The 25,871-nt window shown below is 42.3% G+C and overlaps 1 protein-coding gene across 3 annotated transcripts; it reads left to right on the top strand.

Annotated features, from left to right (window-relative positions):
• Positions 1 to 70: 70 nt before the first annotated feature.
• ccnk (cyclin K) lies at positions 71 to 22,375 on the top strand. 3 transcript variants are annotated; one of them, XM_078562153.1, is made up of 11 exons: positions 71 to 364; positions 6,439 to 6,639; positions 8,572 to 8,653; positions 10,022 to 10,153; positions 11,733 to 11,838; positions 14,474 to 14,531; positions 14,689 to 14,858; positions 15,318 to 15,496; positions 15,696 to 15,729; positions 17,100 to 17,174; positions 19,587 to 22,375. In XM_078562153.1, the coding sequence occupies exons 2-11, from the start codon at positions 6,443 to 6,445 to the stop codon at positions 20,165 to 20,167; spliced, it is 1,614 nt and encodes a 537-aa protein (XP_078418279.1). In that variant the 5' UTR covers positions 71 to 364; positions 6,439 to 6,442; the 3' UTR covers positions 20,168 to 22,375. The 3 variants fall into 3 exon arrangements, with proteins under 3 accessions (XP_078418279.1, XP_078418278.1, XP_078418280.1); XM_078562152.1 differs by having other exon boundaries at positions 14,453 to 14,531; XM_078562154.1 differs by lacking the exon at positions 8,572 to 8,653 and having other exon boundaries at positions 6,439 to 6,680; positions 14,453 to 14,531.
• The last annotated feature ends 3,496 nt before the right edge of the window (positions 22,376 to 25,871 follow it).

Below are 25,871 nucleotides of genomic sequence, written 5' to 3'. Positions count from 1 at the left end.
ATATAACGTCATAAGCAGACCGGGAGGAGGCGGTAAAAGAGCGGGCCAGGCCGCGCCTGCGTATTTGGCTATTGTCTGCGTGGGGGGGGTGGTTCGTTCAAAATGGCGGCGCCCTGTCTCTGACTCATTTGGGAAGTTAGTGAGTCGCGCTGAAAGTGCCGAGGTTGGATTTTGGACAGTTTTCTTCGTTAATTCGTCTTTATACTCGCTACTTGTTTCCTCGGATCCTACCTCCGCGGCTTTTGAGACTGAAGTGATTGATTAATAGCGGCGAAGCGGTTGAGCTGGACGGTTGGGGGAGAGGAGGTCTGTCCGTGGACCCGAGCCTGGTGCAGCCGAGGCTTGGGCCTCGGCACTGTCTCAGGTAAGAGAGCGCGGCAGGCACATGTCGGCAGCGGGTGACTGCTGCTTCAGGAGTGTGTGTTCACCTCTGGACTGCGATCCCCCACTCACACCGCCGAAGTGTGGCTGTTTTGGGCCGTCTGCTCCTTTGAAGAGCTGCGGAATAATGGTGGGGTTTCACATCTTCTGGCTGAAGTGAAGTGGTTCGGATTGTATAATGTTTCTCCCCCCCACCCCCCCAAAAAGAGAGAGAATTTGCAAAAAGCTCTTTCGGTGACCCCTGGATAATATGTCGTTGAGTTGTTTATGAGTGCAGAGATGGCCAAGGGCGCTCCGTGCCTTTGTTTTGCGGGAGCGCTGTAAAGACAACTGAGGACGTTTGGGGACAACGCTCCCTTTCAGAAGATATAAACTTCAGGGTATTATTGAATTCTGATCACTAGTAACACTGATCAGTTGTGTTGACGAAAAATCGGATTATATTTAGTTCTATTGTCAAGATAAATTTGGATAAAAGCAAAAGACTGCGGATGCTGGAAATCAAAAACAAAAATACCTGGAAAAACTCAGCAGGTGTGGCAGCATCTGTGGAAGGGAGCACAGTTAACGTTTCGAGTCCTCATGACACTTCAACAGAACTAAGGAAAAAATAGAAAGGGGGTGAAATATAAGCTGGTTTAAGGGGTGGGGGCGGGTGGGGTTGGGACAAGAGAGCTGGATAGAGGGCCAGTGATAGGTGGAGATAACCAAAAGACGTCACAGACAAAAGGGCAAAGAGGTGTTGAAGGTGGTGATATTATCTAAAGGAATGTGCTAATTAAGGGTAGAATGCAGGACAAGCAAGGTACAGATAGCCCTAGTGGGGGTGGGGTGGGGGGAAGGAATGGAAAAAGGCTAAAAGGTAGAGATAAGATAATGGATGGAAATACATTTTAAAATAATGGAAATAGGTGGGAAAAGAAAAATCTATATAAATTATTGGAAAAAACAAAAAGTAGGGGGAAAAATCAGAAAGGGGGTGGGGATGGAGGAGAGAGTTCATGATCTAAAATTGTTGAACTCAATATTCAGTCCGAAAGGCTGTAAAGTGCCTAGTCGGAAGATGAGGAGCTGTTCCTCCAGTTTGCATTGAGCTTCACTGGAACAATGCAGCAAGCCAAGGACGGACATGTGCGCATGAGAGCAGGGTGGTGTGTTGAAATGGCAAGCGACAGGGAGGTCTGGGTAATGCTTGCGGACAGAACGAAGGTGTTCTGCAAACCGCTTTGCACAGTATTTATGTAATTTTTAAAAATTCATTCACGGGATCTGGACTTCACTGGCTGGGCCAGCATTTATTGCCCATCCCTAGTTGCCCTCGAGAAGATGGTGGTGAGCTACCTTCTTGAACCACTGCAGTACCTGTGGTGTAGGTACACCCACAGTGCTGTTAGGGAGGGAGGCCCAGGATTTTGACCCAGTGACAGTGAAGGAACAGCAACCTATTTCCAAGTCAGGATGGTGAGTGACTTGGAGGGGAACTTCCAGGTGGTGATGTTCCCATCTATCTGCTGCCCTTGTCCTTCCAGATGGTAGTGGTCATGGGTTTAGGAGATGCTGTGTAAGGAGCCTTTGTGTATTCCTGCAGTACATCTTGTACTGCTACTGTGCGTCGGTGGTGCAGGGAGTGAATGTGGTGCCAATCAAGTGGGCTGCTTTGTCCTGGATGGTGTCAAGCTTCTTGAGTATGGTAGGAGCTGCATTCATCCAGGCAAGTGGGGAGTGTTCCATCACACTCCTGACTTGTGCATTGTAGTTGGTGGACTGGCTTTGGGGAGTTAGGAGGTGAGTTACTTGCCACAGGATTTCTAGCCCCTGGCCTGCTTTTGTAGCCACCGTATTTGTGTGGCTAGTCCAGTTCAGTTTCTGGTCAATCGTAACCCCCCCCCCGTAAGATAGCGGAGGATTCAGTGATTGTAATGCCATTGAACGTCAAGGGGTATAGTTAGATTCTCTCTTGTTGGAGATGGTCATTGCCCAGCACTTGTGTGGCGCAAATGTTACTTGCCACTTGTCAGCCCAAGCCTGAATATCACCCAGGTCTTGCTGCATTTGGGCATGGACTGCTTCAGTATCTGAGGAGTTGCGAATGGTGCTGAACACTGCAATCATCAGCGAACATACCCACTTCTGACCTTGTGATGGAAGGAAGGTCTATAATGAAGCAGCTGAAGATGATTGGGCCTAGGATACTACTCAGAGGAACTCCTGCAGTGATACCCTGGAGCTGAGATGACTGACCTCCAATAACCGCAACCATCTTCCTTTATGCTAGGTATGACTTCAACCATTGGAGAGTTTTACACAATTCCCATTGACTCCAGTTTTGCTAGGGTTCCTTGATGCCACACTCTATCAAATGCAGCCTTGATGTCAAGAGCAGTCACTCTCACCTCGCCTCATAGCTGCTTCAAGGAGTTTCTGGTCAGTGGTAACTCCCAAGATGTTAATAGTGGGGCATTCAGTGATGGTAATGTCATTGAATGATATGGGGAGATAGTTAGATTCTGTTGGAGATGTTCATTGTCTGGCACTTGTGTGGTGCAAATATTACTTGCCACTCATCAGCCTGAACCTGAATGTTGTCCAGGCCTTACTTCTAATGGGCACTGACTGCTTCAATATCTGAGGAGTCATGAATGGTGCTGAACATTGTGCAATCATCAATGAACGTCCCCACTTTTGACCTTATGATGGAGGGAAGGTCATTGATGAAGCAGCTGAAGATGGCTGGGCCTAGACCACTGCCCTGAGGAACTCCTGCAGTGATGTCCTGGGACTGAGATCATTTTCCACCAACAACCACAATTGGCTTCCTTTGTGCTAGGCATGACTCCAACCAGCAGAGAGTTTTACCCCTGATTCCCATTGACTCCAGTTTTGCTAGGGCTCCTTGATACTATTCTTGGTCAAATGCTGACTTGATGTCAAAGGCAGTCACACTCAATTCAACTAAAGTTCAGCTCTTTTGACCATGTTTGGACCAAGGTTGTAAGCAGATTATTGCTGAGCAAATGCCGCTTGTTAGCACTGTTGATAGCCCCTTCCATTACTTTGCTGATTGAGAATAGACTGACGGTAATTGGCCGGGTTGGATTTGTCCTGCTTTTTGTGGATAGGACATGTTTGGGCAATTTTCCACATTGCCAGATAGATGCCAGTGTTGTAGCTGTACTGGAACAGCTTGGCTGGAGGTACTGGTAGTTCAGGAGCACAAGTCTTCAGTGATATTTCTGGAATGTTGGATGGGCCCATGGTTTTTGCAGTATCCAGTGCCTTCAGCGGTTTCTTGATGTGGAGTGATTTTGGGGACCTTGGGAAGAGACTGAAATGGATCATTTGCTTGGCGCTTCTGGCTGAAGATGAGGTGGGATGTGGTTGTCGGGCCTGAGGAGGTTACAATGATAATGAGGAGTGATTCTAACATAAGGGTGTGGATTTTTAAAACTGTTTGTGAAATCAGAATAGTTTGTGATGGGGAGATCATGAAAAATGGAATTGATTAATTTGAGGCATTGAAACAATGCATGTTAGGTGGGATGATGGGTGAGTGGGACATGGTGGAGGATAGAAAGTGGGCAACGTGGTGGGTGAAACATAGTCTGGCTAAGAGAGCATTGGACAGTTGAGTCTGGGGGTGACGAAGACACAAAAGTTTCAGCAGCAGACAGTGGGCTTGTGATGTTGGAAATGTGTAGTCTTTGTGTCGGAGAAGCTATGGGGTTAGAAACTCAGCATCAGGCTGAATAAGAGACTGAGATTGCAAACAGTGTGGTCTTTCACCTGAGACACTTCTGGGAGAGGTGGACGTTCTCAACGGCAAGAAACTGAAAATGCCAACGAAAATCCCAAGGTGCAGAAATCCCACAATTCTAAAACAGCACAAGTTATGGGAAGGAATTTTATAAAGTGGCTGAGACTCAAAGCAAAATTATAATCATAAAGTATTTAATATTCCTTGACCTCAAATGCTGGCAATGTTAACTATATATGGTAATACCAGATTATGTTAACATGTAGAAGTTGTTCAAATGGGATGAAAGCCTCAATCTGGAGAAATATTACACTTGGTTTAAATTGGTATAAATATTGAAGTTGACAAATTTCATCACATTTGGTAATCGTACTTGATTCAAAATGTTACACTGGCCAATATATCTCTGATTCATTATTATATAAAATTAGTAAGCCTCCAGATATTTGAAAAGCCACTAATTAGAGGCCTAGTAACCAAATGCTTTCAAATGTGATCTATTTGAAACTAAACATGCATGTAGAAATCACACTTCTATATTCAGTAAGTTTATAGAAAGCTTTTAGCAGGCAGGGGTCTGTGTGTGTGTTTATTGTTAACCTGTAATATCCACAATCTAAGGAGTGCTTCTCTTTAAAGTGTGTGTTCTTTTAAAGAAGGCAATATAGAATCTTGGTGTTCTGGTGTGACTCTGAACTCTGCTGTGCCTCCAACAACCAGTCTGTTGTCAATCAGTATTGTGTTCTAACTTCAAAAGATCACTCATCTACAGTCCTCTCTCTCCCCTTATACCACCCATCCTCTCCCCGCCCCCCCACCTTCTCCCATTGCCAAATCCACATCCATGCATCCATTATCTTTTTTGGCTGTTACAATTTTCCAGCTCTTCCTTTGCCAGTCTCTCCCCTTCCACATATGTCTGTGCTAAATGTTTCAAACATGACACATGCACACCCATTATCACTGTCATCGAGCCTGTAAGCTCCCTATGCCTATTTCTGGCTAGAACACTCACTTCCCATTTCAAGGCCTACTCAGAACCTGAGTTAGGTCGGTGGTAGGATATTTATCTGTTGAAACTCCTTTTTTTCAGCTGGGCACTGGGTAGGTGAAAATTGACCTATGGTTTGGAAAGACTGAAAATTTAGATTTAAATACACAGATTTTACTGGTTGTTTCAGAAACACCACCAAAGTGCAGTGGGTTTTCAGGGTGTGAATTAAAGTGGGTTTGCACCTTAAGTGAAAATCATTGTTTTCTTTTGACTTGTGTGTGAAATTTGCTGAAATTAACAAATGGACTAATATTTTATAAGGGAAACAATATATTTTCCTGTGACCCATAATGAATCATAGTTTATCTTTTCGTGTGTCTGTCTCTCAGCTGAAATGGCTGCCAAGTTATAATTTTAAAAATGCATATAAAACGAGGCTTGTAGGTGTGCTCTGAATCACCTAATGTGTCATTTGGTATTGGAAAGCATTGCAGCACAAATTTGCAGAAATGATCATGTCTTCTAACATTAATCCAGGTTTTTAATAGTAAAAGTGATTAACTCAGTATTTTTCATTGTGGAATTTATTTTAAATGCAGAAGTTTTTGCGTTTGGCCACAATCTCAGTACTGCAGATTTAGTGTACTTACAGTTGACCTTTGTTCTTACCTTGGGCTCCTTCCAATCACATTCCAGAGTTCAGGAGTGATATGTGCACGCGGGGGTGAAATCTGTCTACACCAGCAGTACAAGATGGCCTTGTAGCAAATCAGCAGCCAATTTTCTTTTCACTGCACCAGAACTTCTTTCACAGAACAATAATGAAAATCCTTTTTGGAGACTCATTTCCTAATCTCACTGCTACTTTTATTTGATTTGAAATTAAAAGCCTTGATCACACTTCACAAGTTAGTGGAAAACAAAAACTGGTATGATGGAAAATTGGCTGCTGATTCACTGAGACCATTTTACAGTGTTGGCCTAAACCAATTTTACCTCCTGTAGACTTTAAAAGTCAATATTAATGGTAAAAAAAATTCTAATTGAACTACAGAATGAACTCCTATTTACTTTAAATCTTGTATCATCCATATCCATTTTTTCTTATGGAACATAGTTCTTTTGATATGGGAGTGTTGGTCCTTGTGCTTGCTTCAATGTGGTGTGTTTCTGGAAGGTCAATAGCTTTACACAATTTTATAGTTTTATTATACAAAGCAACCTGCTGCAATAAAGGTATGTGTTGTGAAGCCAATTATGAATTTAGCAAACTGATCTATTAAGTGAAAACTTGCTTTCCTGATTCCAGGTAAATGAAGGAAAATAAGGAAAACTCTACCCCGACGACAGCATTGGCAAATGTGGACCTCAGGAAGCCATGCTGGTATTGGGATAAGAAGGATCTTGCACACACCCCATCACAACTAGAGGGTCTTGATCCAGCAACGGAGGCACGCTACCGTCGGGAGGGTGCCAGGTTTATATTTGATGTGGGAACACGTTTGGGACTGTATCCTTTTGAATGTCTTTTTAAATTTTTTGTCCATTGAGGTAAGGATGCTAAGACTGGGAAGTTGGATGCTCTCCTCTCCCATTGTTATGCTCAATATCAGGGTCTTGCACTCCTCGTCAAGTCCTACCAGTCAGCTATGCAAAACTGTTCTACTATTACTAGTCTTTTTTTTTTTGCAAAAATATACTTTATTCATAAAATATCTTGAACCACATTTCAAAAACACTATTACAAGGGTACAATCCGGTTCAACTTTTACAAAATGTATCACCAGGTGCATCAGAATATTGTTCTACTATTACTAGTCTTCTACTATTAAGGAGTACATTGAGTATGAAGCTGACACCGACCCTCCTATCCCAGCAGGCTCAATGTTGACAACCAGCCTTTTATGTGGTACTTTGTCAAATGTTTTTTTAAAATCCATAGGGACAACGTTCACTGCATTCTGTTCATCAGCCTTCTCTGTAACTTCATCAAAAAATTTAATTAGATTAGTCAAACATTATATGCCTTTTACAAATCCTTCCTTGCTCTGCATAATTAATTCAAACAATTTTTTTTTTCTCTGATTATTGTTTCTAAAATGTCACTCACCATTGATGTAACTACCAGCCAGTCAGTTTAGCTAGGAATGTCCTCACATCCTTTCTTGAACATAGGTGCCACATTTGCCACTTCCCAAACCTCCCCCATATCTAGAGAGGATTGGAAGATTTTGGCAAACCTTTCCACTATCTCCGCTCTCACTTCCCTTAGCAACCTGAGATGCATGCTATCAAGATCAGGTGACATATCCACTCAAAGCATAGCCAACCTTTCCGGTCCATCCTGCTAATGAACTTGCCTCCATGTCCCCCCCACCACCACCATCCATTACCTCTATCATCTCCACTTCTCCCTGATATTTTCTCAGCATCTGGTTCCTTAGTAAACAGATTCAAAGTATTCATGCCTTGCACTGCGCCTCTAAGCATATAATTACCCCTCTGTCCCTAATAGGACCTGGCCCAGCTTCTCACTACTTGCTTATTCTTTACATGCTGGTAGAAGACTTTTGGGTTCCCTTTTATGTTCACTGCCACTCTATTCCCATATTCTCTCTTTGCCAGTCTTATTTTTCTCATTCATTCTCTCCTCAACTAATTGTATTTGTCCTGGATCTTGCTTGAAGAATTTACCTGACATTCATCATTTTTCATTATATTCTCTATCTCCCTCATCATCCAAGGAACCCTGGCTTTGGCTCCCCAACCATTCCCTCTTGTTGGAATATACCTAACCTGCAGCTGAAACATCTCTTCCTTAAAAAGCACCCGTTACAGTTTTTCCTTTCAAACTTCAATTCCATTTTACCCCGGCTAGTTCGCCCCTCATCCCTTTAAAGCTAGCCCTTTTCCAATTTAGAAGTTTTACTTTAGATTGTTTCTTGCTCTTCTCCATTACTAAACTAAACTTTAGAACCTCTGGAAGTTGAGGTGGAGATTGCTGTGTTTTTTTTTTGTGAACAGTTGCCTGAATCTACCTTTGCTTCCTATGCATAGCAATGCCTTGGTCTAACAGCTTGGAGTGATAAATCAGCTGTAGTGGCACCTCAGCTGAAAAGTGATAACTCAGCACAGTTCTGGGATTCAAGGTGGGACCTTCCCAGCCTGTGTGGTGAATTCTGCACTGAGCAATCAACTGGTTTGTTGGGGAAATTTGGAAATATGTGGGATGGGCAGAGGGGATCTGTGGAAAATAGCTCAATGTTGATAATGACATAGCATTTGGCTATTGTGGTAGTATCTGTGATAGCAGCAAGTGTCCCTTTTACAGGTGTTTCATGCATCCTTGTTGTAGCTCTATTCAACTCCTGTATTTTAGCTTTGTTTACAGCTGCTGAGGGAAATTATTGCAAACTGAATCAATCTTTAACCAAAACTCCAGACATTATGACACCCTGGCCACGGGAATCATCTATTTTCATCGTTTTTATATGTTTCATTCTTTCAAACAATTTCCAAGATATGTAAGTATCAACAGCCATTCTCAATGAAGCCTAAGAGCTTTCTAATGCTGCAATGACAACATATATGCATTGATCAGTATTTCTTCCACAACAACAATAACTTGTGTTCACGTAGTAAGGTGCTGCACAAAAACGCTATAAAGCAGAACTTCACACCAATCCACATAAGGTGATTTTAGTGCAAAGGGCCAAAAGATTGGTCAAAGAGCCAGGGTTGAAGGAGCATCTTCAAGAAGGAAAGAAAGGTGGAGGTTTAGGGAGGGAGTACCAGAGCTTGGGGCTGAGGTATCTGCAGACACAACCATTAATGGTAGAGCAATTGAACCAACCAGAATTGGATGAGCACAGATATCTTGGAGGGTTGTGGGGCTTGAGGAGGGGTGAGGCCATGGCAGGATTTGTAAACAAGGATGAGCATTTTAAAATCTACGTTTTGTTTAAATGCGAGCCAGTGTACATCAGCAAACACAGGTGATGATGGGTGGACAGTGACACAAAAATGGACTACAGCTTCACCAACTACCTATGGGCATATCGAACTTTTTAAGGAAGATCTGTGGTTTTTTTTTAAAAATACAATAAATGATACTGATGGCTGAAACTGTAAAGTGATCAATTTCTGGAAAATTCCTATGGGGATTATACTGACAGACATGTCTGAAGGAGATAATCTGTGGGGTATTGTAAGTAATTAAGCCCGGTCTGTGAAATTGGATCTTCTGAGTGCAATGTATCATTGATCCAATCAAAGCCATCGGTATGCTGGGTAGTATAAAACAAGGACTGGAGTGTACATTAAGTGAAGTAATCCTGCCATTACACTGGAGTGTTTAAACCTTGCCTGGAGTTTTGTGGGCCACAATGTCTCTGAAAGCAGAAAAGAACTAAGACAAATGGGAGCTGAAGAATCAAACTGGAGGATAGAAAAACTGGGCCTCTTCTTCCAATCCTCTGACAGGCCAAGCACTTCCCTACAGTAAGAAAAAGCTCAGCCATTGTCAGTAATGTGGAATTATGAGAGGCTAGTTGCAAAGCAACATTGGCCCAGGTTTGGAGCAGGTTGGTTACTTGGCTGTTCAGCTGAGGAAAGAGCATGGCACAGGAAAACAGATAAGAAAGTACATCTATTTTTTAAAATGTCTGGGGTTTGCAGCAACTGAAATTAATAATTGTGTTCTGGTTGGATGCCCATGGCCAGACCGTGCTGATAAAATATTGTCTTGTTGAAATATTGTTTACAAATCATCTGTACAATGGACATCACAAAAAGATTCATTACCTTAAATAGGTTTCATTCACCACAGCAAATGTGTCATATTCTTGTTTTTCTAACTTCACATTATCTTGTTTTATGTCAATTTAATTTAGGTTACAGGAGCCTGCTGCCTCTTTCTGGCTGGAAAAGTAGAAGAGACTCCCAAAAAGTGTAAAGACATCATTAAAACTGCTCGAAGTTTGTTGAATGATGTACAGTTTTCGCAATTTGGAGACGACCCCAAGGTTAGTGTTAATTGTAGTTTTGTATATTTTTAAGAATACATATTAATGATGTTGTAAATCATAGAAAATTTATGACATATAAGGAGGTCCATCGTGTCCATGGCAGCACTTTTTAAAGGTGGGTGAGAGCTTCTATCTTTACCAACCTTTCAGTCTATGAATTCTAGCTCTCTATTATCCTCTGGGTGAAAAAAATGTTTCATTACATTGCTTTTGTACCCGCAATCCTCTGTGATCACGTTCTGTTTTTAATCATTACAAATCACAGGGGTTTCTGCATAAGTACTGGAAAACCTGACATAAGTTGGTATTCCATTGTGCTTTCTGCTGTAACATAGAATTTTGCAAGTTCCATCCCCCTCCAAAATAATATTGGCTAAGGAGGTATAGGAGCAAGCAAAAATAATTTTATTCTAATAATTGTGATTGGCTAATATTGACTGTCCCTTGATGGAACAAAGTGAACTTTTTTTAATATAATCTTTACTGAACTGAAATTGTTACAGTACAAAGGGATTTCATTCCGGAATTTCCATTTATAAGGATCTTGTACATCAACAACTTCAGTCCGTGTGCTCCTTTCATCTGACCCACAAGCTCATTTTGTAGAGGGAAAGGAGAGTGGAAGTAAAGAGTAGAGGTGAAAAGAGGAGAGTGAAAGTGCCAGACTTTGGAGAATAGGGATCACATAAGGTTTTTTTGAGTGCATATAATTGTAGTCGTCTTTGTAGTGATTTGACAGATAGGTGTGGCCTCAGCTTCAAAAGATTTTGCAGTGAACACACACTTCATTCTTCTCATATGTATTTTAATATGGACTTTAGTAAGCTGACAAATGAAAGGTTAGATGCTACAGCAAATAACTTCACAACTAGGTGGGCAGAAAAAGACTAAACTGAGGCATTATTAAAACAGGTTTTAAAATGACAGTTAATGAAGAAACTGACTGTGGGAATTTTGGACACACCTGGGCTTGGTTGGAATGTCTCATACACCACCTAGAGAATTTTGTTTTTGTCTACGAAATGGATCCTAAACTGGACCAATTCAGTGGGGGATTGAACGGTAAAGGGATTTCTGAGGAAAAAAAAGCAATTCTGTCCATTATATCCTATGAAACAGACACTCTCTGTGTACAATAAGATAAAAGTAAAATATTGTGGATGCTGGAAATCTGAAACAAAAACCGAAAATGCTAGAAAACTCAGCAGGTCTAACAGCATCTGTGGAGAGAAAAAAAAACAGTTAACGTTTTGAGTCCTTATGACTCGTCTTCAGACTCAGTTGGTTTGGAAAAAACTGTTCTCTGTTTACTCAATTGTCCAAATACACAGCGCTGTAATTGGAATGTATTGTATTTCTTGTACAAACTTTGGGTATAGTTTAAGCAATCCATTAATAATCCATTAACTCATAAATGGCTTCAGAAATCTTCAGAACAATTGTGCTGTTTAACACTAATATGTAGTTCCATGCGTGTGTATTGCTACAGTACTATTGTACTACGGTTTTGAAATGGGGTACCATTCACCATGCCTTCACTCATCCTGTTTTTTTTTTGGTCTTGTTTCTAAATTAGGAAGAAGTTATGGTACTTGAGAGGATACTGTTGCAGACAATTAAATTTGACTTGCAGGTCGAACACCCCTATCAGTTCTTGCTTAAGTATGCTAAACAACTGAAAGGTACTGGAATTAAATGTTTATGCAGAGTATCTGCAACCTCAATTTATTGTATTTCAGTTTGCTATTTTAACACTGTTCAGCGTGGAAAGCACATATTTCAAAAAAAACCTCAAACTAGAACTCCTGATGGCTATATTTCTGAAAGATCTAATTACAGTAATATATGGGGCAAAAATCTGGGTTCTAGATCCTTGGGAGTTTTCAAGAAGTGGTCTCTTACCAAATAAACACCAAATGCATTTTTTTTTAATGGCTTTAGTAACCAATAACTAAGTGACCACAAGATAATTTTGGGCTGAGATGACTTCATAAATCATGAGAAGACTTGAAAAATAAGACAACCATCTGAATCCCACAATTTGATTATAGCCTTGAATTCCCTTCTGAATTTTTTTAATGATACATCTTTATAGTGTGGTTTTGTTTGATTTGTTCATGTTGATGCTGACAAGTCAGCTTGCTCTGTAATCTATTGGATGTTTACACTAAAGGATTAATGACATATGCAGTGCTGTATACTTATCTAAAGATGTTGTAGTGATATGGGAGGGGATGTGTATAATGTATGAGCACGTGCACACACTACACGTGTGTGTCTGTAGTATGTTTACAAAAAGTAAACAGTGTGATATCAAGCATGACACGAGTGGTTCAGGCATGCTCTCCTTGCACGTACCCACCTAATGTATAACTTGCTTTGTAAATGCACAACCTAATATGATACCAAGCCAGAGAAAATAAAATGGATCTGGTTTGATCCCTAGACTGTGCTGAGATAGCTTATTTTAATACATTCTGCACAGCTCAAGCAGAGAGCTTTTGAAATTTTAAACACTTTCTGATGGCTCCTTTTACTGGTTTCACTAATGCAATTGCTTGCTCTACAATTCCATTCCAGGATTATATAATACCCATCCTTTATGGTTTGGTGTATTAGAGGTCTTTGAAAATACCACGATTTGCTAGACCCCAAAGACTTTCCATGTCAGATTTGACCCCCATCCTTTGCAGACTGTTTGTTTTTAAAATATTCCCCCTCATCCCCAGAGTTTTGAGCGATTACATTTCATATTTTGCTCATTTTTGTTTTTTTGGGGCAGCTGGTTGTAGTTGTAGAATCTAAACATGCAGTTTGCTGTCTTGGTTGTACCTGTTGCCTGTGATTATTCCTCCCCCCCAACCCCGCTTCCTCCAGCTTCCCTCCTGCCTATCTGAACCTTAAGGTTTTGATTCCTGCTCGGGGGTTCCTCGGGCATTCAGCCTTTTTTGTTGGCCAAGTGTCCATTCTTTGTGAACCACAGGGTTATTTGAGCATGGATGGGCTTTGGAACCAAACTCTATATTATCCTCATTTATCCATTTATTGAATTATTAAAAAATATAAATTCTTAGTCGCCTCAGTGGAGGTGCTGTTTTCCCCTGGCTAGAGTGCCTAAAACTAGGGGCCGCAGTCTTGGGTTAAGCAGTCGTCCATTTAGGACTGAGACATGAGGAAATTTCTTCATTCAGAAGGTTGTGAACCTTTGGAAGTCTCCACCATAAGAGAGTTTGGATGCTCTCGTATTAAGTATATTCAAGACTGAGATCAATCCATTTTTGGACACTTAAGGGAGGTGGGGATAGGAAGGGAAAGTGGAGTTGAGGTAAAAGATCAACCATGAGCTTATTGAATGATAGAGCAGGTTTCGGGGCTGCTCCCATTTCTTACATTCTTATGTACGCACATTTCTGGTAGAGGTCGTGAGTAAGACAACCTGGTCCCCTCAAACTTTTCCCATTCTCCCAAGTTAAGAAAAACTTGAAGTTGAGGCTATGTTTATCAATTATGTTGGCTTCCCCACCCCCACTCCCTCTCTTTTTCTTTCTTGATCCTCTGTTGAAATAAGCAGTCGGACCAGGGCCAAGCCTGGATCTTTCTGGCTAAATACCATGCCATGTGGTGCATTTACTTAGTTGCAGCGTGTGTATTGGGAGGACAAACCTTCAGATGTGAATTTTAAGCATGAACTATGGAATGCATGATGTGCAAATTGCTTAAACGTATTATGTGGTATGGTGAAGACTGAGTTAGTTAAAGCGGGGTGTTTGACCTGTATTCCTAGAGCCATATGTTACCAAAGAGCCCTAAAAATCTGGCCTTCAAAGTCTCAAGCCTCATTCTATTTGTACTTGTATTTCTAACTCTTTAGTTTGTCCTGTATGACTTTTGTGCAATCTGGAAATTTGGAAAGGGCTATTTTTAGTAGCCAAGGTGAATTCGAAATCTGAACACCAAGATCATATCAGCACCTTGGGGTACATGCAGGTTAATGGGGACATAGATGTGAACTTTATACTTATCCCAGAGGCTCCATGTGATCTCCTTGGACACCCCGAATTAAATAATCAGCCATTGGGTTTTGACAAAACAAGGCATGGAATCTGTTAATGGCTTAAAGTTAGAAAGCTTGCTAAAATGTGGTTTTGAATGTGATGTGAAAATAATGGAGTTAATTGCACTTCAATGCTAATAGATAGTTTTATAATGTAATAGACCATCTCTAGGTTTTAATCCTAACTCTCATTTTCTTCTTAATTCATAGGTTTTGAACTTAGAGGTTACACATAATGTTAGTCCAATTTTCTCTTTCTGCAGGTGACAAAAATAAACTTCAAAAGCTGGTGCAAATGGCTTGGACCTTTGTAAATGACAGGTAAACTGTCCTTTTAAAATCTATTCTCATTTACAAAGCTGTGAAAACCTATTGATACATTAACAGAAGAAAATTCTTTACTGCATATATTTGGACTTTATCTTTTTATCTAGCACTTTGCTTTGACTTCTATAGTAACTTACTTTTTGTCTTGCAGCCTGTGCACCATGCTGTGTCTGCAGTGGGAACCAGAGATCATTGCCGTGGCTGTGATGTACCTAGCTGGTAGGCTGTGTAAATTTGAGATCCAGGAGTGGTCAGCTAAGCCCATTTACCGAAGATGGTGGGAACAGTTTGTACAGGATGTGCCTGTGGAACTACTGGAAGGTACAGTAAACAGTCCAGATCACAGAGGCAGTGTTGGCAATAGAGACTGTGTGTGTGCGTGCGTGCCATTGGCTCATTAAACTTCGCTTGAGATATAGAACAAACTTAAAGGTGAGAAAAAAATGACTTCCTAAAACTGTTTGGTATACTTGATAGGGAGTGAGAAGTACTTCTTAGTCTCAATAAACCAACCCAGTGTTTTAGTGAGGATTTGAAGCATCTTTTTTAAATTGTAACTAATATCCCTTTATAATAGAATGGAGCAGCTGTGTAAATAAAATTAAGGTGCTTCTACTTTGTAGCCCAGCACAGTCGCTTTAACTTTACCAAAGCCTTAACTGAGTTCAACTTTGGTCCATTGCATAAAACCTGTGTGCACAACTTCATTACTAGGTATTTATTTTAAAAGGCTCTGTACAGTTACAATGACTAATGTCTCTCTTTTTTGGTCTTGCGTAGATATTTGCCATCAAATACTGGACCTTTATTCCCAGGGTCAACAACAGATGCCCCAGGCACCCCAGCAGCAATTGCCAACAATCCCAAGCTTGGAGCAACCGATACCACCACTGCAGGTGCAGCAGACAAAGAAGCTTTCACCTCAGTCAACACCGCCTCGGCAGATCAAACGAGCTGCGGTAAGTGAGACAATATAAATATAGGTACAGCCATTTTCTGCTCAAGGTGTATTCTTGGTGATTGAGGGTGCGGTCTGAGAACAGTGAAACATGCCACTGACTCCATTTTGTGCCTCTGCAAGTTCAGTTGCTATGTTCTTTCTACCATTTTAGTAGTATGTTGAGTCTAACCTTTTGTATTTATTCTTCCCTTTGTTAGGTTGCTTCTCCAAAGGAAGATGGCAAGACAATAGGTAACATTTTTAGACTTTAATCTTCATTGTACCCATACTCTTCACAATGATTGTACTATATTTGTGTGTGTGTGTATTGTCTATCCCTTGTTACCCGGAATGGGCGATGAGTCCATCTTTTTCAATGTAAATATTGCGTTATGGTCCCCATGAGGGAATCATAACCCAAAATAAGCAAATTTACCAAATGACCTCCAAAGAAGAAATTACCAACATGATTTCACTTTTTGTAACTTTTACCTGAACACGAATCAGAATCAATGTAAGTTAACATGAATTAACGGGCAAATGATATTTCAAATAAAAAGGTAAATTTTGCTTCAAATAGTCGATAGAACATTGATATGTCTAACACCATGATAAGCATGCGCACCACTTCCTACACAAATGTGGTATCACAGAGCTATACAGTATGCTATTCTGTATTCACGCTGGGTAGGCCAGGAGTCCTGTCTGATAACCGCTTTCATCTTCAAGTTTCTTGGTTACAATTATCATCAGCAAGGAACCCTTCTACAAACCCTCTCTCCCTCTGGTCATGAAAGACCTGATGGTGTAGCTTTCCAGAGTTACCCCGAGCAACCAGTAATGCCCTGGTTCCCGGTTTGGCCACTTCTGGAACAACACCCAGGTCTTTAGCATCTCTGAGCCATGCACACAGCTTTCCAGGTTTGAGACCTTTTTAGCCAGCTTCCATGTTGCCTTCAAGAGCTCCTGTCTCCTTTTCTGCCAAACAGAAAAACTGACTTCTTCCTGAGAAATTTGCTGCTTCTCCTCACGAGAATTTGGTGTGTTCTGCTTTCTCTTTGTGACTCCATCTGTGTGCTGATCACCTTCAGTCTCCAGCTCTGCTGCTTGTAACTCTCCTTTGTGCCTGCCAGCCACACGACTTCTGGTCTTAACTTCCTGTTGGTACTGCTTCTAGGTCAAGGTTTGCCATCTCTAACTAAGAAAACTACAATTGATCCCTTTACAATCGATGCAAACTCTTAAAAGTCTTTTTCAAACATTCTTAAAAACAATTACAGACTCCACAGACATTTTTTTAAAATTCCAAATTTTCATTACTGTACTGCTTCTGGGTCAAAGGTCGTCACAATCGTTTGCATATGAGTGGATTACTAGGCTGCTTCAGAGACCATTGAGTCAATCACACAGTGTGGAGTAAAGTCGCATGTAGCAAGGCTGGCTAGGGGTAGCAGGCTCCCTCCCTTGTTGGACTTATGTTTCAATCAGGCAGTTTTCATGCTTTTAGTTTCTGGTGCTGGCCCTCAAAATACCAGATTTATTGAATTCAGTGCTTTGGCATTTATATTTCTGTAAGTATCTGAAATCCAAATGTATTACCTGTGTTTCTCCACTCTCTACAGAACTACAGCCTCCTAAAATTCCCAAATTGGAAACCCCACATCCAGCACTACCACCTACTAGCCATCCTCCTCCAGGTGAGCTTTTTAATTTCTGTCAGTAAATTGTAAACACTGATGCTCTGACAGAGTTTTAAGGGCAGCCATGTTTTCTTAATTTGTTTTATTAGCCACATATTACCTGTTTTGTACTTGTTAAATAATTCAATGCGATGGTCTGTTCCAAGATTATTACCCTTCAGTGTGTTTTTAAGAGCATTGTTGAGTGGGCAGGGTGTGTACAAAGCTTCACCCTTTGATGAAAGACCCATATTAACAACAATGCAGTTACAGTTTGTATGCAGACAAATAAATCTGGACTACTTTCAGTATATGAAGTGATAATTTTCCTTGTTCTTCTGATATAGATGGGAGGAGGTTGCTGCACTGTCTGAGGGTTACAACAGCGACTATGCTTCGAAATTTACTTCACTCCCTTAACGTGCTTTGAGATGTCCTGAGTTTTTGAAAGGCACTATAGAAATGCAGTTTGTTCCTTTCATTCAGAAATGGAATTGAACTGCTTAGCCCCTCGGTGGTGACTATAAATAATATTCGCCGCATCGATTGAGTTAATACCACCTTATTTTATTCTTTTTGAGTCTAATTGATAACATTTTTCCCTTTTATCCGCCGTCATTATTGCAGTTTTTCCACACCAGCTCCCCCCACATCCAGGCAGGGTGGGGAAATCCAGATTTGAGGGGTGGGGTGGAGAAGGAGGAGGGCATGAGCAAGTGAGATGGGAGGAAGGACAGACTGAGAGTGGAGGGCATGAGTCGCTGAGTGGGAAGGGAGGGTGAATGCAACGGGGGCCTGTGGGGATGGGAGGGCGTGAGTAATGGGGGCTGAGTGGGGGTGGGAGGACTTGAGTCAGGAGTCAGAGGACTGAGTGGGATGGGAGGATGTGAGTGACAGGCTGTGGGGATGGGAGGATTTGAGTGACGGTGGCTGAGTGGGATGGGAGGGTGCTACTTGGACTTGACCCCTAACCCTTCAGCTGAGGCCTAACCAGTTTATAAAGATTTAGTGTACCACCTTTGTTTTTGTTCTCTATTTCTTTATTAATAAAGTCAAGGATCACATCCTTTTTTAAACAGCCTTCTCAACTTGTCCTGTCACCCTCAAAGATTTGCGTACACACGCTCCTAAGATCTCTGCTCCTGCAACCCTTTAAAATTGTACCGTTTAGTTCATGTTACTTTTCAACATGTTTCTTACCACTTATCACTTCACATTTCTATGCTAAATTTGTTTTGCCATGTCTGTCCATTTCACCAGTGTTTCCTGGAAGCCTCATTGTTTACTACATTCCCAAATCTCGTGTCATCTGAAAACTTTGAAATAAAGCCCCGTATGCCCTCCTCCAGGCCATTAATATATTTCAAACTTGAACAAGGCATCGAAACAACCAAGACACGTAGAATTGCACCCAGTATGATTCGGTGCTTCAGGAGATGTGGGGATTAATCTGGAATCATGCAGGTGTATATTGTTTGACAACTGGATATCCTTCAATTTTTATTTTCTGCAGTGTAGTGTGCTAACCATTTCCAGGTGTACGTAGGGATGGAATTCTCTCTTGAATTTGTGTCTCAAATCAAACTGTGATCACATCGACATTTTTTTTTTCTCTCTTTCTACCAATTCTGTCCTATTTGTTAATTGTATATTTATTGGGTGTTTAATTGTATTCAGGCAGTAGGCATTAACTGGGCATTCACTTGTGCTTATATATATATCTAGGAGCCGGTTGAAACTGGTTGTTGGATTGGAGATGCATGTGTCTTTGTAAATGAAGACTTGGAAGTATGTAAATACAAGGCTCCAGTTCTACCTTTCACTGCCTGGCTCACCTGAGTCGTAACCCCATTTCCATTCTCCCCTCTTCCTGCTACCCAACTCCTATCTGAGGTGCACCCTTTGCGACCACTCTCAAATTGCAATCCTTGTGCGGTGTCTCTTTTACCCCAACTCCTCCTGTAAGTTGAACTGTCTTGTCATTAAGTTTGTGTTTAAAGTAAGCAACCTCTCAAATTATTTTTTGATTGGTGGGGATGAGAAGGTAGGTTAAGTGCAGTGAGCCATGATGATTCTTGTATCCCCTCCCCTCCATTTCCAAGCAGAGGTACAGTTTGATGGTTTACTTCCCACTACTCACTCCTTTCTGAGGTGCACCTTTTGTGACCACTCCCAAATTGCAATCCTTCATGTTTGAGAGAAATCTGCAGGCTGTTTGACCTTATTATCATTACAGCAATATTTCCCCTACCTACCCTTTTTCTGTCTGTGTGTGTGTGTCTGCTGCCTCCTGTCTGTCACCTTTTTTTCTCCTTTTCCCTTCCCTTCTCCCCAAACGAGTAATGCTGTTTACTGTGTTCATGTACAAAGTCATTCTACATTTGTTAACTATTTGAAGATAAAATTTGCCTTTTTTGTTTAAACTTGCAGAACGCAAACCATCCATAAATGCAGGGACCAGCATTATAGAAACTGAACCACCTTCGACGGGAAACTCCTCTGAAGTGGCAAAAGCCACCATCCCACCTCCTCTTCACCCTCCTACTGTACACCAGCAGCCTCAGATTCCACAACGACCTCCACCCTCTGCTGCTTACATAATGGGAATGTCAACAACAAGCTCCTACATGTCTGGGGAAGGTTTCCAGAGTTTGCAATCTATGATGAAGACTGACGGGCCCTCTTATGGAAACATACCATCTTATGGACCCCCTACTCACGTCCCTTACCACCCACATGTTTACCCCAATCCATCTGTGCCGCCTCCCACAAACTATCCACCCAATATCCCCCCTCCTACTCCAGGATACCCTCCGCCGGGGTACAATCCTACTTACTTGCCCCCTCCTCGGATTCCCCCTGCTCACACGGTGCCTCCTCCGCCAGCCCTGGGTCTTCCACCAACCAGCTATCCTCCCCCCACAGTACCACCAGGGGGGCAACCTCCCGGACCGCCACCACCAGGCATGCCACCTGTGGCCGGGCTGACTCGGGGAGGTTGGTTGAGATAATGGATGTTTGGACTTTGATAATTGGCAAGTGAGTTTTGGTTTCTCACAGGGATTGGGGTGGCCCTGAAATCAAACACGCATATGGTTCAGATCGTCTTACTTCCCACATCTGGGTTACAATAACTAGATGCATATCGTTCAACAGTTGTATATACTTCTGATTTATTTTCTGCCGTACGCTCTTGAGTTTCCTAGGTGCAGGTGAATGAGAAGGAGCTTCCCTTTAGCATAGATGCCTCATCTCCTATGTTTAGCCACCTTTCTTCCCCTCTCCCACCCACACAAATGTGCTCCTGCAACTTGTTCTATCGGTTGCTCTTGCCTCCAGTTAAAATGCATCCGCTCTTGAAGCAGCCAAATGAAATTGTCTGGCAAGTCAGTAACCAGAAGTTGTTTCTCATGTGACAGAAGTTTTCCTCTGCATTACCAATTCTTGCAAGCAGTTCTTGGCCCACTAATATCCTCATTGGAACTTTGTTTGCGAAAGGTGGTAACCAAGTCGGTGGAAGAGGAGAGAATGAATTAGAGGAGAGTTAAGGCCCCAGCTTTGTACTGTGCCCTGTACTGGATCTGTCTTTGGCTGTGAAGGCTATGTGAATAAGGCTATATTGAATCTGATTGTACTGACCTCCAGTACAGGTTGCTAATCTCCAGTAAACATTTTTACTTAAGAGCAAGTAAGAAAGTTTTTCCAATGTTTATGTCCTTGCCATTTTTCCAAAGGCAGCAATAGCAGACATCCTTTTGCTTGCTCTAAGTGGGCATCCTTTGTCCATTAGCTCAGACAGTCACTGCTGGAAGACTTAGCCATGGAGGGTTATCCCTGAACCTGATGATGTGCTTTCCCAAGTGGCAATTTCATCAAAACTTGTTGAGCAGTAACCAGGAGTAGGCACAATGTCCAACATTATAAATTGTCCTCTTCGTGTTCTGTTGTAGGACTTCTCAGAGCAGTTGTGTGTGCTCTGTCATGTCTGAGAAAGGCAAACATTTAATTCAAAGATATAACGTGAACTGCATGACTTGATTCCTTAGCAATCATTCATTGAACTGTTTGGACTTAAACTCTTGTGTGGTGTCCCTTTTACCCCAACTCCTCCTGTAAGATGAACTCTCTTGTCATTAAATTCATGTTTAAAGTAAGAAACCTCTCAAATTATTTTTTGATTGGTGGGGGCGAGAGGGTAGGTTAGGTGCAGTGAGCTGTGGTGATTCTTGTATTCCCTCCCCCGCACCTCCATTTCCAAGCAGAGGTACAGTTTAATGGTTTACTTCCCCCAGTACCATGTTATTACTCCAGATGATGTCAGTGGCTGTTTGGATGGGGGGGTGTAATCATGCGCATGTTTGATCCTGGTATCCGCATATCAGGAGTTGCCGGACAAGGAACAGGAGCCCTGATGGATAAATTTCTAACACCGTTTCCTTGCTGGTCCCCAGCCCAAGGAAGATGAGACCAATTGTGGCATCTGCTTCGACTAACTGGTACAAACTGCATGAGCGCTGACTCAACCAGAAAAACCATCCGGTTATGTTTTCGCCTGTATTACTTTAATATGTTTGTTAAAAACAAGTAGTTGAAGTTTTTCTTTTTATATGGATAATTTGTTACCCTGAAAAGGTGGAATTGATCTCTGGTTATTGTATTAAATTGTTTATATTCCCAGGGCTGCTGCTGTTTGAACCTTCATATTGTCTGTCAGTGGAAGAACCAAAAAAAAGCCTGGGCTATGAACCCTGGCCCCTGGTTTGAGAAAGCTGTGTGGCCAGAAGGACCTTTATATTTCCTTGGAAATGTCTGCTTGTGTTTAAAAAGAAAGCCAAAAGTGTGATAAGGCAGTGCATTGGTTTATGCTGGTCAAGTGATCGTTTGTTCCAATCGATATGCCCGATTTAAACCAGTGACATTCCTGGGTTTAGATCTCAGTTGGAATACTCCACTCAGACAATTGGGAATTTTAAACTGGTCTTTTCTTTTTCCATTAGTTTAGATCCTCTATTTCTCCAGTTATCTGACATAACTTGAAAATAAGAATTCCATGTAATTTACTCTTTCTCTGTAGACTATTTGTCTATAGCTAGAATTGTTTATTTTTCCAGAAAGTGTCAAAGCCTGAATGTAACATATGAGATTGTACTGTGAGCTGGGCATTGACCATAGTATTGTACATTTAGTGGCTATTGTAGCCTAATAAATTTGATATTGGAGCCACTGTGTCCACTTCTTGTGAAAAGACCTTTTCATTGTTTCACGGGAGCTGCACATAAGGTTTAGTACAAATTTGGAATATCTGATAATTAAATCCGAATCAAATGAATTATTGATCTGCACATAGGCTGGATGGAACCAATCTGTCAGCAAAGAGATTTACAAGCTGGTGAGGAGCAGGCTGAAACTGACTGCATCTCCAATCTAAATGGAACTGCAAACGGAAGATTTTTTTTCCTTGAATTCGGAGTGGACTGTTTTTTTCAAAATCCACTGGTTCATTTTGGATTTTCTTCCAATTTGCTCCCTTCCTCTCTCAAAGGTGCTGGCTCTTGCTGTCTGCAGTTCCATAGATGCCAGTAGCTGCTCATTATGTTGGCTAAAACGCCATGTGTGTGATTTCAAAGAGTAGGTTTTGGCAGATTCCTGGACTACCTTGTCCAACATCTACATGTATCTGCCTTCTGGAGCTTTGCTGTGTAACAATCCAATAGGAATCCTGAGCTATAAATCCTTTGCATGTGCATTGATATCAAAGTGCAATGGGAAAACCATGTGCTAACATAAAAAAGAATCTGCATCATCTGGGCATATTAAGACTCAAGTGAGAACTGGATGACCCAACGAACATGGGGAGGTGATGGTGTAGTGGTATTGTCACTGGACCTGGGTTTGAATTCTGCCAAGGCAGATGGTGGAATGTTGAATTCAATAAAAATCTGGAATTAAAAGTCTAATGATGACCATGGAACCATTGTTGATTGTTGTAAGAGAAGGAAATCTGTTGACCTGGCCTACGTGTGACTCCAGCAATGTGGTTGACTCTTAAATGCCCTAGCAAGCCACTCAGTTATAACAAACTGCTACAAAGTCACAAAGAAGGAATGAAACCGGACGGCCCACCCACTATTGACCTAGGCACCGGAAACGACAAAGGCAGTCACAGCCCTGTTGACCCTGCAAAGTCCTCCTAACTAACATATGGGAGCTAGTACCAAAATTGGGAGAGCTGTCTCACAGACTAGTAAAGCAATGGCCTGACATAGTCACCCGCCCGGAATCATACCTTACAGATAACGTCCCAGACTCCACCATCACCATCCCTGAGATGTCTCTGACTCCACCATCCCCATCCAGCAGAGGTGATGGCACAGTGGTATACAGGAGGGAGTTGCCCTGTGAGTCCTCAACATCGACTCCGGACCCCATGAAGTCACATCAGGTAAAACATAGGCAAGAAAACCTCTTGCTGATTACCACATACCACCCTCCCTCAGCTGATGAATCAGTGCTCCAAGTGATGTTCAGCATGGAGGAAGAACTGAGGGTGGCAAGGGTGCAGAATGTACTCTGGGTGGGGGACTTCCATGTCTATCACCAAGAATGGCTTGGTAGCACCACTACTGACTGAGCTGGCCAAGTCCTAAATGACATAGCTGCTAGACTGGGTCTGCAGCAGGTGGTGAGGGAACCAACAAGAGGGAAAAATGTACTTGACCTCACCCTCACCAACCTGCCTGCTGCAGATGCACCTGTCCATGACGGTATCGGTAGGAGTGACCACCGCGCAGTCATTGTGGAGACAAAGTCCCGGCTTCACATTAGACCATAAGACATAGGAGCAGAAATTAGGCCAATCGGCCCATCGAGTCTGCTCCGCCATTCAATCATGGCTGATAAATTTCTCAACCCCATTCTCCCGCCTTTTCCCCATAACCTTTGATCCCCTTACCAATCAAGAACCTATCTATCTCGGTCTTAAATACACCCAATGACCTGGCCTCCACAGCCTTCTGTGGCAATGAATTCCATAGATTCGCCACTCTCTGGCTAAAGAAGTTTCTCCTCATCTCTGTTCTAAAAGGTCTTCCCTTTACTCTGAGGCTGTGCCCTCGGGTCCTAGTCTCTCCTAATGGAAACATCTTCTCCACGTCCACTCTATCCAGGCCTTTCAGTATTCTGTAAGTTTCAATCAGATCCCGCCTCATTCTTCTAAACTCCATCGAGTATAGACCCAGAGTCCTCAAACATTCCTCATATGTTAAGCCTTTCATTCCTGGAATCATTCTCGTGAACCTCCTCTGGACCCTCTCCAGGGCCAGCACATCCTTCTTGAGATACGGGGCCCAAAATTGCTCACAATATTCTAAATGTGGTCTGACCAGAGCCTTATAAAGCCTCAGCAGCACATCCCTGCTTTTATATTCTAGTCCTCTCGAAATAAATGCCAACATTGCATTTGCCTTCCTATCTACCGACTCAACCTGCAAGTTAACCTCAAGAGAATCCTGGACTAGGACTCCCAAGTCCCCTTGTACTCCAGATTTCTGAATTCTCTCCCCATTTAGAAAATAGTCTATGCCTCTATTCTTCCTACCAAAGACCTCACACTTCCCCACGTTGTATTCCATCTGCCACTTCTTTGCCCATTCTCCTAACCTATCCAAATCCTTCTGCAGCCTCCCCGCCTCCTCAATACTACCTGTCCCTCCACCTATCTTTGTATCATCTGCAGACTTAGCCAGGATGCCCTCAGTTCCTTCATCTAGATCATTAATGTATAAAGTGAAAAGTTGTGGTCCCAACACTGACCCCTGCGGAACTCCACTAGTCATCGGCCGCCATCCTGAGAAGGACCCCCTTATCCCCACTCTCTGCCTCCTGCCAGACAGCCAATCTTCTATCCATGCTAATACCTTGCCTCTAACACCATGGGCTCTTATCTTACTGAGCAGCCTCCTGTGCAGCACCTTGTCAAAGGCCTTCTGTAAGTCCAAGTAGATAACATCCATTGGCTCTCCTTTGTCTAACCTACTTGTTACCTCCTCAAAGAATTCTAACAGATTTGTCAGGCATGACCTCCCCTTGATGAAACCATGCTGACTTTGCCCAATTTTACCATGCACTTCCAAGTATTCTGAAATCTCATCCTTAATAATGGACTCTAAAATCTTACCAACGACCGAGGTCTGGCTAATCGGCCTGTAATTTCCCGTTTTTTGCCTCACTCCCTTCTTAAACAGGGGGGTTACAATAGCGATTTTCCAGTCCTTTGGGACCCTCCCTGACTCCAGTGATTCCTGAAAGATCACCACTAACGCCTCCACTATCTCTTCAGCTATCTCCTTCAGAACTTAGGATAACCTCCATCGTGTTGTGTGGCACTACCACTGTGCTAAATGGGATAGGTTTCGAACAGATCTAGCAACTCAAGACTGGGCATCCATGAGGCACTGTGGGCCATCAGCAGCAGAATTGCACTCGAACACAATCTGTAACCTCGTAGCCTGACATATCCCCCACTTTACCATTACCATCAAGCCAGGGGATCAATCCTGGTTCAATGAAGAGTGCAGGAGGGCATGCCAGGAGCTGCACCAGGCATACCTAAAAATGAGGTGTCAACCTGGTGAAGGTATAAAACAGTTTGACTTGTGTGCCAAACAGCATAAGCAGCCAGTAACAGACTAAGTTATCCCACAACCAATGCATCAG

Source organism: Cetorhinus maximus, chromosome 18, assembly GCF_964194155.1.
Source record: "Cetorhinus maximus chromosome 18, sCetMax3.hap1.1, whole genome shotgun sequence".
Taxonomy (NCBI): Eukaryota; Metazoa; Chordata; class Chondrichthyes; order Lamniformes; family Cetorhinidae; genus Cetorhinus; species Cetorhinus maximus.
Note: the sequence above shows the minus strand (reverse complement) of the source record. Positions and strands in the feature narration are given on the sequence as shown.

Coding starts and splice junctions, on each gene's coding strand:
- ccnk (XM_078562152.1), top strand. CDS start 6,443: ATGAAGGAAAATAAGGAAAACTCTACCCCGACGACAGCATTGGCAAAT. Junction 14,532..14,688: donor TGGACCTTTGTAAATGACAG/GTAAACTGTCCT, acceptor TTTGTCTTGCAG/CCTGTGCACCATGCTGTGTC. Junction 14,859..15,317: donor GCCTGTGGAACTACTGGAAG/GTACAGTAAACA, acceptor GGTCTTGCGTAG/ATATTTGCCATCAAATACTG.